Source organism: Lycorma delicatula, chromosome 6, assembly GCF_047948215.1.
Source record: "Lycorma delicatula isolate Av1 chromosome 6, ASM4794821v1, whole genome shotgun sequence".
NCBI classification, from domain to species: domain Eukaryota; kingdom Metazoa; phylum Arthropoda; class Insecta; order Hemiptera; family Fulgoridae; genus Lycorma; species Lycorma delicatula.
In genome coordinates, this window is record NC_134460.1 from 94,274,322 (window position 1) to 94,290,286 (window position 15,965).

The window sequence follows — 15,965 nt, forward strand, 5'->3', positions numbered from 1 at the left end:
TTTAACCTAGTTTTAAGTTTTATGTTAGATCTTTTATGGGTTTCAGTTTTCTTTTTAGTCTTATTGTTATCCAAGAATGGGCCCTTTACACCCATCTCGGACTTTGTTAAATTCTATTCGCTTTTGGTTTTATTTTTAATTTTATCTGTGATATTAGTTGTAAGTTTTATTCATCTTTTACATCAGCTTTATTTTCTTTTATTTTTTATTAAAAAAATTCCAGGCGATGATAACGCGCAGCCGTTTTTCGCCCCCCCCCCCCAAAAAAAATAAATAAATAAACTTCTTTAATATCAATTTAAAAACACGCAAAAACGGATTGAATTAAGAATGGATGTACGATAAATATTTTGATTTAATCCATTGAACAATTTTTTTCACTGCTTTATGATAATAAATAGTTTAAGTATAGAATGCGTGAAAAAAGTAGGACCTAATGATCTTACGTAAATATACATTTTTTATCGTTAAAGAAGATATTTAATTGGCGAAAAATGGATTCAATCTATTGACTTTTACCATTCTATAAATCACAACCGCCTGACATAATTTGATCTGATAAAACTAAAGTTTCGATTTCGTTTTATGATTATGAGGAATAGTCTTATTCTGTAACATTTCTGTTCAATTTAACCGCTTTAAGAACAGAAAGATACGTAAAATATATATCAGTAGGAGTAAAAAAAATAATTTAACATTAACATTAATAATTTAACATTGTGGGATAAACTAAACCTGATATTCTACTTGAATAATAGTATTTAATTCATCTTCTAAAGTACGTTAGTCATATCCTAGATTTTTGCCAGCAAGAACTTTCAACAACTAGTATTTACAATAAAACTAAAATCAATCGTATTAAAAGAAACAAGTGTTTTCTTTCATTAGTTCATCGTCATACGAACTGAGAAGGTTCTTACGTGGATGAAAGGCGTCAACTATGACTCCATCCTATACATCGGAAAATCATTTAATTTTTCAATTTTGTTTTTTTTTATTTTAATGATTTTCGTCCAAATATTTCTAAAGTATTAGCCAAGTAAAATTAAAAGCGAATTAGTCGCAAAATAAGTCTCAGTAACCGTTAAAATATAATTATCACGCATCTTTATTATACCTAATTAAAAAATTCCCGTTTAAGGTCAGTTAATTTATTTTTTTTTTTTAAACATATATTTTAGCTTTTTTAGCCATTACTTTGAAATTCTGAGTTCGATTCCGATGGCATATAGAAATTTTCAAGAATAACGATTGAAAAAAGAAAAGAGCTTTAAATTGTATTATATCTGGAATACAAATAATGGGTTTTCCCTTGTGTTTAAATTTCATAGTCTGAACATTCTTCAACATTTTTCTAGATATTACCCAAGCATAATATTCGGTAAACAAGGTACTTCAAAAAAAATAAATAAATGCAATTTTGATTGTTTTTTAAGACTCCTTTTAAATTGAAATTTATATTTATTACAAATAGCCAAAGCATTATTAAATCTTTAAGATAAATATTTTTCGTTTTAAATTAATAAATTTATACAGTAAGCACTGTTTAAATGTTTTACCTCCATTAATGGGTTTTAATCAATAAGCAACAAAAAAAAGAGAAAATTTGTTCTTATTTTGTTAAAAAAATTTTCTTAAAGTTGTAAATATTTTCTAATTAATAATATTAATAATGCCTCAGTCCTTTACTGAGGAAAACTTGTTATTTCTTATTTACTCAATCCCTATGATTAAAAAAAAATCAGTAGAAAAAATTTGCGAAACGTTTTGGAAATTCATATATGATTTCTCATGTTAACGTTTAGTAGAGTAAAGACAATATATTTGTTTGTACAATTAAATTGCTGTCATCAAGTCGTCAAATTTAACTTATCATTTTTTACTTCCTTGTACGAAGTAAAAAGGAAGTACTGTGCGAAAAATTTCTGTTTTCAGATTTCAACAGAAATATCCATTTTGACTATCCCTGAATCCATTTTGACTAGTTTCGGCTTGACGTCTGTACTTACGTATGTCAATGTATGTATGTATGTACGTACGTATCTCGTATAACTCAAATCGATTAGCCGTAGGATGTTGAAATTTTGGATTTAGGACTTTTGTAACATCTAGTTGTGCACTTCCCCTTTTGATTTCAATCTACTGATCCAAAAGTGTTCAAAAAACCCCAAAATCCTAAAAAATTTGGATTTTGGACTTTTTTTTTATTGCAGTAATAAGCCCTCATTGAGGGCTTTTCAACGATATATCATAAGTGGTACTTATTTTCATTGGTTCCAGAGTTATAGCCAGAAGAAATTTTAATTAATGAAATATTTGGATCTTACAAGGGAAAGGCACATCGGCTCGAATCAGACTTCATCTCCTTTTTTTTAACTTTTTTATTATTTAAATATATTATTTATTTCATTTATTATTTATTAACCTCTGATTGTAAAAAAAATTTACAATAAATAATTATTCAATAATAATAATAATAAAATATGAAAATGTATCAGAAGTTATTAATGAAATAAAATTTTATGTACTTTTCATTTTAAAAAATGTGTATATGTAAATTAATAGGCGTACAAGTAAGTCATGTGGTGTCCACATCAGATTTGGTGAAACATCTGATTCGTTTTGTTTTCATTTTGTTGATGATAACACCATAATAATTTAATAAACATAGTATTAGATACATATAAGACATACATTTATTTAAAGAGTAATAAAGGTAATTTTACTCTATCCTAATAATTCAGGTAAGATTGTTGAATTAATAATTGTAAGAATATTTGTTGTTAATAAAAACTAATATTTTAGCATTTGTGTAACTGTCCACTTTTATTAAAGAATTGGAGGATCATATCTCACTTTCAAATGAAATAAGTTTAAATGAAGTGCAGCAAAAATGTGTTTATGTAATTTAATAGGCGTACAAAGAAGTCATGTGGTGACAACACCAATTTTTTTTTTAAATGTATGATGAATAAAAAAATTTTGATTTCTTCAGATTCAATTTAAATCTGAATTTTTCTCATAATCAAAAAATTAAATAATACAATTTGTTTGTAGTTTGTTGAGAAAGCTCATTTTCTCAATTTTTTTTTTAAATTAGTAAAATGCCAAACTAAAAGTAAACTTAAAATTAATTAATACCCAGAAGAGGAATTTATTGATGGACTTGCAATAAAAATTGATCTAAGGAAAATTATCACTGTGAAGCGATTTTTGTTCTAGTAAAATATTCAGATATTCGTAAATTTTAATTTTAATGGAAATTATTTCTTTCACAATATCATTTCCAGGCCACTATTAACTGAAAGTATGAAACTCTACACGGTTCGTATTGCTGTTAAAATTCATGTTTCATTGGAATATAAATCCTCTTAGGATGGTGTAAATAGTAAATAATTAATTAATAGTAACAAGGGTAAACAATTTGAAATAGTAGTTTTTTTAAAAGTTCACCATATTTAAAATAATCTTCTTAAGTATTTTTTAAATATGTAAACGGTAGAATAAACTTAATATACTTGAAGAGTATCCCTTCAAGTGTACTTGAAGAGTTCTTAAATTAGTTCTTAACAACAGCTCTTGAAAACTAACTTATTAAATAATCGTTCATCCTGACCCCGTAGGAGAAGACACCCACCATGTGACAATTGCGATCGCCATGCCACCCACCTCTTCCTTACCTAGCCCTTATGGGCTTTACTGGAAGTCATCTTCAAAATCTCGGCGAAAGGCATCTCTCAGCCTTGTTCGCGTCTCAGCCAGGATGCCACCGATGCGAATGCCACATGTGACATTTCCATCGGTGTACTACTAACCCTAAAAATAAAAAAAACTCAAAACAAAACACATACGTTAGTCTCATACAAGACTGAGTGAACAAAATACGAAAAGGAACTGAAATCCACTACTTACCTGAAGGTAGGAGAAGTGAGCTCAACAAGCAATTAACAATAAAACAAACCAACAAAAGAAGAACGCGAGAAAGTCCGCCCTAAATACCCTCGGATATCCTTTCTTTCAAATTATCGTTCAATAAAGTTATAAAATACTGAAATTATAATTCTGGAAAAAGAAGTAAAAAACCACGGAGTAAACACATTTCCTCTACTTAAAGTTTATGTAATTTTTCAAACGCTTATTCCTAAGTCACGCGAAATCCTTCCCTTAAATGAAGAAATATATACACGTATAACACATATTATGTTATGTTGAAAGAAAACTATTTATTTTACAAAATTTAGATACGTAAATAAATGCAATTTTATTTTTCTGGTATCTCAGTTCTAGAACTCTAGAACTCTAAAAGGAAAATATTGTAATCTATTAACAAATGGGGGTATAGGATTATTTTTACATTTCTTGATGTTTCATGACCCAGGGACTCCAAAAAACAAAAAAAGTGGGGGTAATATTCGTATATACTACTTATGTACGTATGTTGGCGTGTTTAAAGCTTAACTTTTGACTGGATCAACCGATTTTGATGAAATTTTTTACAAAAATTTGTTTATATGGGGAAAGTTTTTGGTATAACTTTTTGGTCAATATCTTAAGGGGTGAAGGTAAATAGTTTTTGGGGTTAATTTTATCAAAATTCTTCAAACATAATCGCCCTTTATATTAAGATTAGTAAATGCGAACATATTTATCTTACCATTTTTTTTTTAATTTTCCCCAAAATTCCCCCTTTCTCCAAAAATTGAAAAAGCTACCTTTTTATTTATTGCATATTTTTTTTAACAGAATCTTTTTTATATCATCCTAGGCATAATAATACTACAGTGACACAAAAAAAATGCTTTAGGGCTAATATTGGGGGTGGGATAGCCGATCAAAATTTAAAATACCAATTTTTTACAACTTTTCTATTTTTTTTTTTTTTTTAACAAATTTTAATTTTTTTATTATCAATTTTTTTTTTATCTGTCATTATTTTTCCATTATATAAGAATAAATAACCAATTCCAGGAAAACATTACAATTTTGTTTTCAGATGCTTTTTTATAGAAGTTTTGTTAATATTCTGATTTTTTTTAACCATTTAATTGTTTTTCATTGTAAAATTTTCTTGTACCTATTAATATATAAAGTTGTCATTAAATTTATTTACTAAGTAGACCTTGAAGTCGGAACTAATTTAATTTTATTATAACTTCGTTGCGTTATTTTTTGGAGGTGATATTTTGTAATTAATAAAATAATCTTTAGATAATTCATAAAATGTATACGTGTAAGAATAAAATTAATTTAATCAAAGATCGACGCCGTTTACACGTTTAAAAAATAGAAATTAATTAAAAGCGAACATAACTTTTTTTTAATACCATATACAAATAAATGAAATATTTATTTATTTGTAATTAATTATCTCTTTCGAAGATGTAATTATATTTGTTGTTTTAATTATTATCTTTATGATAATTATTTATTTACACATAAAACATTTCTTTACTTATTTCACATAGAAATATAATTTAATACCTCTTTATATGTTTTACTTGTTTCAGAAAATGCGACTTTACTTATGGTTGGCCTGGATTTTAGCTCTTGTGTGTGGAGTTTGGGGCTTAGCGTTCCAAACCAGGGATAACAGAGATAAGCCCCGAACCATACGCGGTTTTAAGAACACCCCCTTATCAACAGCACGTGGTTTCGGCAAAAGAAGCTTCTCAGACCCTGATTTCAACATTGGACCCGATAAAGAGAGGTAAACCTAAATGTAGTTTATTCCTCAACACATTTACAAATAAACAGTAACACGTAAAACAGGAATGTATTGTAGCATACTTCTCGATATAGCTTATCAATGATATCAGTGACCATCACGTAATTACCTATTGAAGGATTTACTCATCTAAACTTAATTCACCGATATACAACCCTCAGGTCATCAGAAGAAAATATTGTACCGTTGTGTTCCTCCAGTAATGTGGGTTTAATTACCCAATCTTAATACTGCTTTATTAATGTAATACCACGATTAAAGATTAATTATACCGGCCTCCGTGGCGAGAGTGGTAGCGCCTAGGTCTTTCATCCGGAAGTTCCAGGTTCGAATCCCGGTCAGGCATGGCAGTTTCACAAGCTAAAAAATGTGTCATTCATCTCATTCTCCGAAGCAGTATCTAACTGTGGTCCCGAAGGTTGAACAAAGATAATTATACTAACCAAGATTAATTATACCAACCACATGGAATTTTATACAGCTGATTAATTTTTAAAGGTTACATTTTAAAATATGAGGAGAAGAACGATAACAATCGCAAAATACTACTACAGAGAAGCAATTACAAAATATCAAACTCTATAATTTCTTTACTGCAATTCAAACACTACCCGATTTTTCTTTGTTTAATCTTCACATAATTGCTTAATGCTTTAAACAGTTTATTATTATATTTTGTAACATCATGTTATATAATTAGTAAAATTATTTGTTTATTAAAAGATTAAAATTTATATCAGCTATGAAAATCGTTTTGATTAAGATTAAAATTTCAGGCTTGGAAAGTTGAATGACTTTTTTTTAAATTATTAATTTCAAATCAAATAAAGAATAAATTAATTTTAACCAACTGAAAGAGTTTAAAAAAATATAATAAACATGAAAACAAATTAAGTGTAATCTTTTTGCACTTAATCTATTTTCATGTTTATATATATATATATATACATATGTATGTTTTAAACATTTAAAATCAAAGTTGTTCCTTACATACCACATTATTACGGTACTTATGTTCTGCTTTATTCAATCTGTTTTAATCCATGGACATTTTTGGTTGAAAGTTTTGACATCACTATTTATTTCTGAACACTAATCGACCCCGTAGAGTTTACAATTTCTACATTATGTACAAAATTATTTACATTTCGAGGAAAGTCTACACGAAGAAAAAACTAATAATAATAATAATAATAATAATATATATATATATATATATATATATACATATATGATTATATAGGGAGAATCATTGGACAACGGCCTATTATCTCAAAAAAAATAATAAAAGAGAATGGGCCTTCTTTTAATATATCTTTATTGCAATATCTCTCTATTTCAGCATAAGTTGATACTGAATATGACAATACTTTCATAAGAAACTGAAGGAAATTTTATTCGCAATAATTATTTTTACATTAATTATTATTTATACTTGCATTTTAAGTTAAGAAATAAAAATTTCGCTTTTAATACAAAAAAAAACTAAATGAAGAACAACATAAAATAAAAATTTTAATGCGCCTTTCAAAAGGTTACATACAACCTCAGTATTATTCATCCGTAATATGATTTTTTTTTTTTTTTAATTATTAACAGCAATCTTTATCTTTTTAAATATGAGAGAGTAACATACAAAGTCTAACATAATATCCTTTTGGTACGATTAATATATCTGTATTATTCTTGTATATTAAGGTTTACTTTTTTATTTATCATCCCGTAAAGAGTTTAAGTACAATCTATATACATAAAAAATCAATGTTTGTTTGTCTGTCTATTCCAACTTAACTCGAGATCTACCGAACAGATTTGTCTAAAGTTTTGCACACCTACACTTTGAAGCCCTGCGGTGAACATAGGCTATTTTTTTTTTGGACCTCCGACATAACGAAATTTTACAAAAAAAAATGTAAAACACATTATTTCTTCCCTAAAGCTTATTTAATTTTCAAAATAACTTTGATTTTCATGAAAAATTTAATTTTTAACTAACATTTTTTTTCAACATTGAATTGATTAATTTTGAAAAGGGCTGAGGTTTTAACGTACGCTTAGGTTTAGGTTAAGATACGTAGGTTTAGCGCATGTGCGCTAAATCAATTGAAACTTAGGGATAACTATTACTAAGTTTCAATTGATTTAGCGCAAATGCATATGTAATTTTTACGATTCATTCATTTACAATTTTTTACAGCTGTTTAAAAACATAAATAAGTAGCTGCTTTTGTTTATCATGCGTGTTAATAATTTAAAGTGTGTAAAGTATTTAACTGCAATCTTTTAAATTCTGTGATCTTTTTTCAAAACATCATATCATGCCTAAAAGACATTCTTCAATTGGGAGAAATACAAAAAAAGCACGTATGATGAAAACTGTTTGTGCGGCAGACTGAAGACGAAAGACAGTCAAGATTAGAAAGCGACCGAATACACACAGCCCAATCCTGTTCGACTGAAACAACTGAGCAACGGGATATGCGATATGCCACCGTTACTGTATGTGTAACTCACTGCACCTTCCTCCGGTTACTTGACTAATAAATATAAAATAAAAAGATTGACCACCAATCTTTGGGAAACGCAAGTAACCATATAGCGCGAGCGAAGCTGCGACTGGGAGCTAGTCATAAATAAAATATAGATTAATTGCTTAATTTATCTTTCAAGATGTCAGTAACAATTTGGAAATAAGGTAGTTAAAATTGCTGGTTTTTATACCAAATCCTTCACAGCGTAAGATGCAATTTGTAACACATTGAATTATTAAAATTTTTTAACAATAGGAAGTAATTATGAAAACGGCTATATTTATGAAAGAAAACTCGGTATGAGCTAAAAAGACAGTTCTGTCACTCCCCAATCACCACTGCATTTTCTTTAATATTCGGAATGTTCTGGGTCCGAATACAAGTGATGGAAAATTACATTAACTAAAAAATAAGTCTTCCAACAAAAATAATAGTGGATAAGTAAAAAATAATAGTGAATTAAAATAAAATAATGTGCATATAACAAAACAAAGGCAGTAAAGGAGTTAATAACCTTCAGTTACATTTACATACTCACAGTTGAATTACAATTCACTGTAGAGACTAATCAAAACACGAGATAATTAGCATTGTCGGTTGTAATAACAAATTTAACCGAGTGGATCTTAATGGTTTTCCATTGTATTCGTAGAGTATGATCGTCATTTTAATGAAATCTTTATTACTTGGATTACAATTATTATTACTATAAGATAGATTTAGACAAGGTAATGTGATAACAAGGAAAATAACAATACATTAGCCATATCCCAATTTTGATTTTTTTGATTTTTTATTAAATTTAGTCTACTCCAGAACCCTTCATTTGTTTAAAAGTTATGATAGCTCTTCCGTTTTCTTAAGAATCTATGGCAATGTATTTCTATATTATATGACAATAAGAAAACAAAAAGTTTTTTCTCAACAAATATTAATCACTTGACTTAAAATAATAATAACGTAATGTACCTGATAATGTGAAACACAGTTTAAAAAAAAAAGTATATTCTTTTATAATTACTGTTAAGTAAGGGGTAAATATTTTTGTTTCACTCATTAAAAGTATATTACAAGGACTAATTTTGAAAGTAATTCAAGTAATTTTATACGTTGAAATTGGAATATCTTCGATACTAAAGACTGATTGCTTATTGTCGACATTTTTTCTATAGTGTATGTTTATCATACATTCCTGTTGCATTTAACGTATTACTTGTAAAGTAATAGAATGAATGAGGCAATTAATCGGTTATTTTGAAATTCTGGGCAGCGAACGCAATATTTTTGTTTACTTTCATAACATGATACCGGTTGAATCTTAAACGTAACTGGGTCCCTTTAACCAGTATTATTGAGATTAATGAAAAAAATGTACCAATGTAGGGTAAAATCTTTTGAGACGTTACAACAAATGTTCATGACAGTATTCAGGATATATAATCTCACAATCATCATCAATGACTTGTAAAATAATAAAATTAACAGTGAAAAAAATTGTCGACCAATCGTCTAGTATTTGGGATTCGTATTTTGAATATTACTAAAGCAGGTCCTAATGAAATTATCCACAATTATTTTAGCTAAAATAAAATCTCTAACCGTGGTATCGCCAATCCGTTTTTTTTTTAATTCGAATAAAATTCACCCAAATAACTTTTTTTTACTTTTTTTTGGAGTTCATTAGTTTTTATCTTCCCCCTCCGGAGCCAGACCCGAAACCAAGCATGAACACACTCCAGGGTGTGCCATCATCTCAAACTGCCTAGTCGAGAACTGACGTTACCCCCAGACAGCCGGGACTCGGTCTTTAATTAGTCGCCATGTTTCTAATGAGGGGGACCTCGTAGAGTTTCCCCCACCGGGATTCCGGTCTTGACGCCACGCCTCAAATGAGGAACCTCAAAGGGATCCCCCACGGGGATAACGGTCTTATTTTGCCCCTCTCATCGAAGTTCGATCGGAACACTAAGGGAGTCCCTGTCCAATCCCCGGCAGCAGAACATCTAAGTGGCCCACCCCATCTGGACAGGGCTGCCTCAACCCGGGTCATTCCCAAAACACAGGAAAAGTACCTCATTATTTGGTCTTGGTCCTGCAGCCGCGTTCTTCAAGAGAATGCACTCGAGAATTACAAAGGATAAATTTGGCCTCCGTTGGGAAATCCTTAATTAGATGCCCCGTAATCCCACAGTTGAAACAATGTCCTTGCCTATCGGGGCAGCCGCAGGACCCGAGTAGCTTGGACTTACTTCTAAATAAACTTATCTGCTCAAAACGTATAAGGAATTTAAGTTCTGTAGATTTGTGAAATATACCAAACTTACTAATACCAAACTGAAAAACGTGTTTGTTTGGATGAATCTGTGACAAAATAATATGGTAAGGATATTTTGAGGCTTCTTATATTTCTGTACTAATGTTGGGTAACGAATATTTATACAAATAGTTCAAGAAAATGCCAATTTCAGTAAAAAGAAAAGTTATACTTTGTTATTGAAAATTTTTTGTAATAATTAATCAAACGGTATTTTAGGAAGTCCTTATTTTGACATTTTATCTTTAACGTATTTGTTTTTGATAAATTCAGTTGAAATTTAGTAATATATTTATTTATTTTTAGTAGTTATTTATTTTTGGTAGATGAAATTACGCAGAAGTTTTGAACCTTGTACGTGGAGTATAGAAGTGTAGCGTATAAAAATGCTATGTCTAACCGGGATTCGAACCAGGACTTCCGGATGAAAGGCCGAAACACTCCAATTTGCCAAGGAGATCAGCATACAAATAAATACTCGTTTTAATCATTTTTTCCAAAAATATTTTTTATGAATTGAAAATATTCCTAAGAGCATAACAAAAGAACTTGCTCAAAAATAAATAACTTAAGATTCTACGTTTTTAAAAATTCAGCTTTTCAATTTTTTAAGTAGATGCAATCATTCAAAGGTATTAATAAAATATATTAGTTTGTTTATTACCAGTAAAATGATGCTTAATCTGATAAAAGTTAACTAAATATTTACTGAATACGGAAAAGATTTCTATGTTCCGCATTTTCTTAAAAGTAGACATAAAAAAAGAAACAAAAAAGCAAGAGAGGAGACTGATATATATCACCCTTATCTTAAAAGTTGCACAAATAGTTGTGTAACTTTACAACATGGCGTTGTAGAAACATGCTGAAGATAATAAGGGTCGAAAAAATAAACAAAGAAGCGACCAAGAGAAGTTTAATTGCAAATTGAAAACATAAAAGATTTTTCCACAAAATTAATTAATAAAAAAAAATCAGAAGAAAGATTTTTTGAAGTTAAAAATAAAATTAAGCAAAACAATTACAGGTTGCAATAGACTAACAACTACAATTTTTTCCTTGATTATTGAAAACGTTTTTTGATAATCGCTTGAAAATGACAAAGCTGTTCGTTTCCTTTGACTTCAACGAATTGAATAAACTTTCACATATTGGCACTCCGAGCTCACTGAAATGTACTTGGTGTTTAGCTCTACCATCACAGTGGTTTGATAGACCGTAAACAATCAACGTACATAAACTTACGATTATTCAATTTACTTATTTAATTTTTTACAGTATAGATTTTAAATAGGTAAATAAATGAGAGATAAATAAAATGAACAAGAAAAAATTATAGGTAAACGGTAATGTTAGGTAAATAAATTAACAAGATACACAATGTACTTGTTCGCGTAAAAAGATATAAATTCTAATCTGCACTTCATTCAAAATAAAATTGAGTTTTATTTTGTTCCACGTAGCTTAGATTTATTACACTGAAGCCCTAACCTACAAAATTGCACCCTACAGATTAAATTTTATACGCGTAAGAAATGCGAGCATACTCGTATATTGTGTACAATACAAAACAATATGTACAGGCTACTTGTTTGATTTTTCTACTTTCTAAATTTAACATTCTTTTTTCCTTTATACACCTTAATATTCCACGGATATTTAATATTTATAGTTTAATTCCAACTGTTGTAATAAAAATATATACTATACTTTACCTTTTTAAATTTTTGTGTAATCGTACAAAAAAAATTCTCTTCGGTTTGCTAGTTTTTTTTTTTTAATTCGACCGCTAATTAAGCAATTGTTATAAATCTTTCCTATGGCGAGAGGAACTATAATAAATATATACACCAGTACGTTTACATGAAATTTCTACTCCAGTAAATTCAAATAATTACCCTTTTTTCTTATAAAAAGGTTTCAACGATTTATAAAATAATAATAATAATAATAATAATAATAATGATAAATAACTCGAGACAAAATTTGACAGTAATACGAATCAACGTTTAAATATATAATCTACACTACTTCTGAACAAAAAATATGAAACAAAAACTTGGGGAAAAGTAAGTTATAATAAGTTATATTTAGCAAACGGTTAAAAAGACGATAGCAATAAAATATGTATGCTGCAAGGAAACATTAACAAAAAAAAACCATCATTTCTTTATCTGTCCTTAGAGATTCAAAATATATTCATATAAGGAACATTCATTTACAATTTATAAAATATAAAACAAATAAATAAAGGGTATAAAACATTGTGACTCAGTTAAAATTTGACCTTTAAAACGAACACATAGTTTAGTTGTGATTATAAAATATCAAGCAATAATAATCATTTACATTTTATAAATCTGTGTCCAGAAGTTGGTAGGTACGATGTCGTGCTATCAGGGACAATATAAATTTTTACGTCTCTGAATTAATGGTTAACTGTATGCATTAGGATGAAATTTTGGAAAACTTTTCCTGTTAAATTTTAAATAATAAAATAAACGTTTTCATAAAATCGTATGACTCGCGAAAATGCCAATTTTTTTTCAATAACTTAATTTTTGTTTAAATTGCAACACACTGATACATGTTAAGGAGGTCCCAGCGAAACTTCACAAAAATTACACTCTGTAGCGCAAAGAACGTTTGCAGCAATCAGCACGTACAATACATAATTACAAACAATATTTAACACCTAACAGTAGAACAAGAGAAAGCAAAATAAAAGAAGTCAAATATAGTAAGAAAAACGATGAAACAATGAGAAGAAAAAGAAAAGAATATGAAATAAATTTGAAAATAAAATTTCAAGAGATAATGCATAGCACTCGTAATTGAAGTTACAATTAAGACATTATAGAATCGCTTAAGTTCAGAACGTGTAGTCTTTTAATCTTCTAACGTTATATCCGTTGTCTAGGAGGTTCAAAGCTAAATGATTCACGTGGTTAGGTCGCAGTTCGAACTTTGAATTGAAACGTTGTATTCCCCCCCCCCCGGACGTATCGTAAATCTACACATTCGTTTAGTTCACCGTTTATTGCAAACCAAGGTCCCTCTGTTATACACTACACTAGTTTATTTTGAAACCGCTGTAAGATTTTGACATTGGATTTGCTCGCAGTTACCCCAGAATTGGATCCCATAGGCCAATGGGAATCGGTTTTAGAATTGTTGAGTATATCAGCTTATAAATCAAACTCATTACAGCTTAATTGTAAATCTCTGCCCAACTAAATTGCAACGCTAAGCAATTAATTAACCTTTGTCCAACTAAATTGTAACCCTAAGCAATTAATTAACGACCTGGACACACCAGTCTACTTTGTACAAAAACTGAAATGACCATATCACTAAGGCATATCTTGTTGAAATATGGGTGTAAGTAACCAAATTAATTAACCATTAATTAGTACGAACGATATACTGTATATTTATAATACGTAAATGTATTAATCCTTTTATTTAATATATTTCTGTTGCCATGGCAACAGAAATATAATTAAGTAAAATGACAAATATCACGGAATTTTTCGACGGTTTTCTTCGACGGTAAGAGGCGACGAAGACAACGAACTACATTTACAATTCTAAACATGACCTAATCTAACAGTGAAATAAAAATGGGGAAAAGATAAGCGTGAAATCATTATATTTCAGTTCAATTAGATTTGTCATAAAGAATACTTTCAAAAAATACCTCAAATTTTGTTAGACAACTTTTTTTTTCCATTTGATGAACCGTGGGACTCGAATATGTCATTATATTCATTTTTTAATGTACGTTTACGAATCGCGCCGCTAGATAGCAATACTTGATAGTACTAGGTAGCGTACAGAAACTTGATAATGTACTTGAAATAATTTAATTTAAAAGAATATATACTAAAGCTTGTTTTAATAGTAAATGCTCTTACGTAAATGAAAGTACTGAAGATGAAACTTTTTTAATTGAAATTTTTTTAATGAAATTTGTTTAATTCCCATCACTTCTTTAAAAAAAATAAAAGTTTTAGTTTACAAGAGATCATACTAGTCTTATTAAAGAAGGAATAAATATAACAGAAATAAATTCGATTGGAAAAATTGAGTTTTACGATAAAAATCGGCGGTTGCACTTCCAAAGTAATAAGGGCAATATTACACAACGGATCTTCGATTCGTAAAGGTCATTAGAGTAGTTTTATAAAAAAAATAAAATATATGGTATGAAGTGAATGATATGACTTTCAACAAAAAAATTGGCCTTGAAATTTAATTTGTTCTTTCTAGAAAGGTAATAAATTTTAATAACAGATCCATAAGATAACAATCCGTAATTCATAAAAAAAATTAACAAAACGCAGTGATATTCAAAACAATTACAATAAAATTGTAAACCGTACAGTAAGATTCTCGCAGATATTCTTCCGCTCAAAAAACAAAAATTTCTGTAATGTACATAAAATTGTTTTTAACAAAACGATACTGATATCAAGAAAGGTAAGAAACTTCATTTCTATTATCAAAATTTGTTATTAATTTAGAATTTATAAAAAAAAAAACATGTTAAATATATGTTATAATAGACTATAGATATACAATAATAGATAATAAACAATAAGCAAAAGAAAAAGAAAAATTTATTGCAAAACTCTTACTGGCCCGATTTCATTTATTACAAAACGAATAATACAAATCACATTTACAGAAATAATACAACTCTTATTCGTTATTTAATAAATAAAATCGGGCCGGTAAGAGTTTTGTTACAAATAAATATTTTTTTTTTTTTTTTGGTTATTATATGAAACGCTTAAACATTGTTTATTATCTACTACTGTAGATAAAAAACAATATTTATTATCTATTGTCTATAATATATATTTAACATGTATTTTTTTTTAAGAAAATTCTAAATTATAAACAGATTTTGATAATAGAAATGTAGTGTCTTACACCTTTTTTGATATCAGTATCGTTTTGTTAAAAACAATTTTATTTATATTACAGAAATTTTTGTTTTTTTAGGGGAAAAAATTATATCTGTGAGACTTACCGTACGGTTAAGAATTTCATTGTAACTTTTTTTGATTTTACTTTAGAAAAGCTACAGCAGAGTCATTACTTTAGGAGGTAAAGTATTGTAATCGGCCCAATTTGGGCATAAGCGGTTTTCACCGGATGTTTTGACACTTACGGAACCCAAAAAACCAAAAACCCTGATGGAAATTTTTCCCGATGTTCGTATGTACATGTGTGTGTTCGGTGTCGCACTCAATGTATCTCCAGCACTCCTGGACCAATTTTGACCAAACTTGGCCAGATTACTTCTATATATGAGGCAATGATGGAATTAAATTCTCAGCTTAAAAGATTAAGAGGGTGAGGCTGTAGAGCAAGGTCACAGTATCTC

At 28.7% G+C, this 15,965-nt stretch overlaps 2 protein-coding genes across 3 annotated transcripts in view; one reads left to right on the plus strand and one right to left on the minus strand.

The window, feature by feature from the left end:
* LOC142326032 (meiosis-specific nuclear structural protein 1-like) overlaps positions 1–15,965 on the minus strand; it is a 608,636-nt gene that overhangs the window by 545,469 nt on the left and 47,202 nt on the right. The window lies entirely within an intron of this gene.
* The window catches only part of LOC142326033 (allatotropins-like), a 383,581-nt gene that overhangs the window by 362,875 nt on the left and 4,741 nt on the right, over positions 1–15,965 (plus strand). The window contains exon 3 of the mRNA XM_075368125.1: positions 5,508–5,707. Within this exon, the coding sequence (XP_075224240.1) occupies positions 5,511–5,707 (197 nt within the window). The 5' untranslated portion in view covers positions 5,508–5,510. The remainder of the gene's footprint in view (positions 1–5,507; positions 5,708–15,965) is intronic.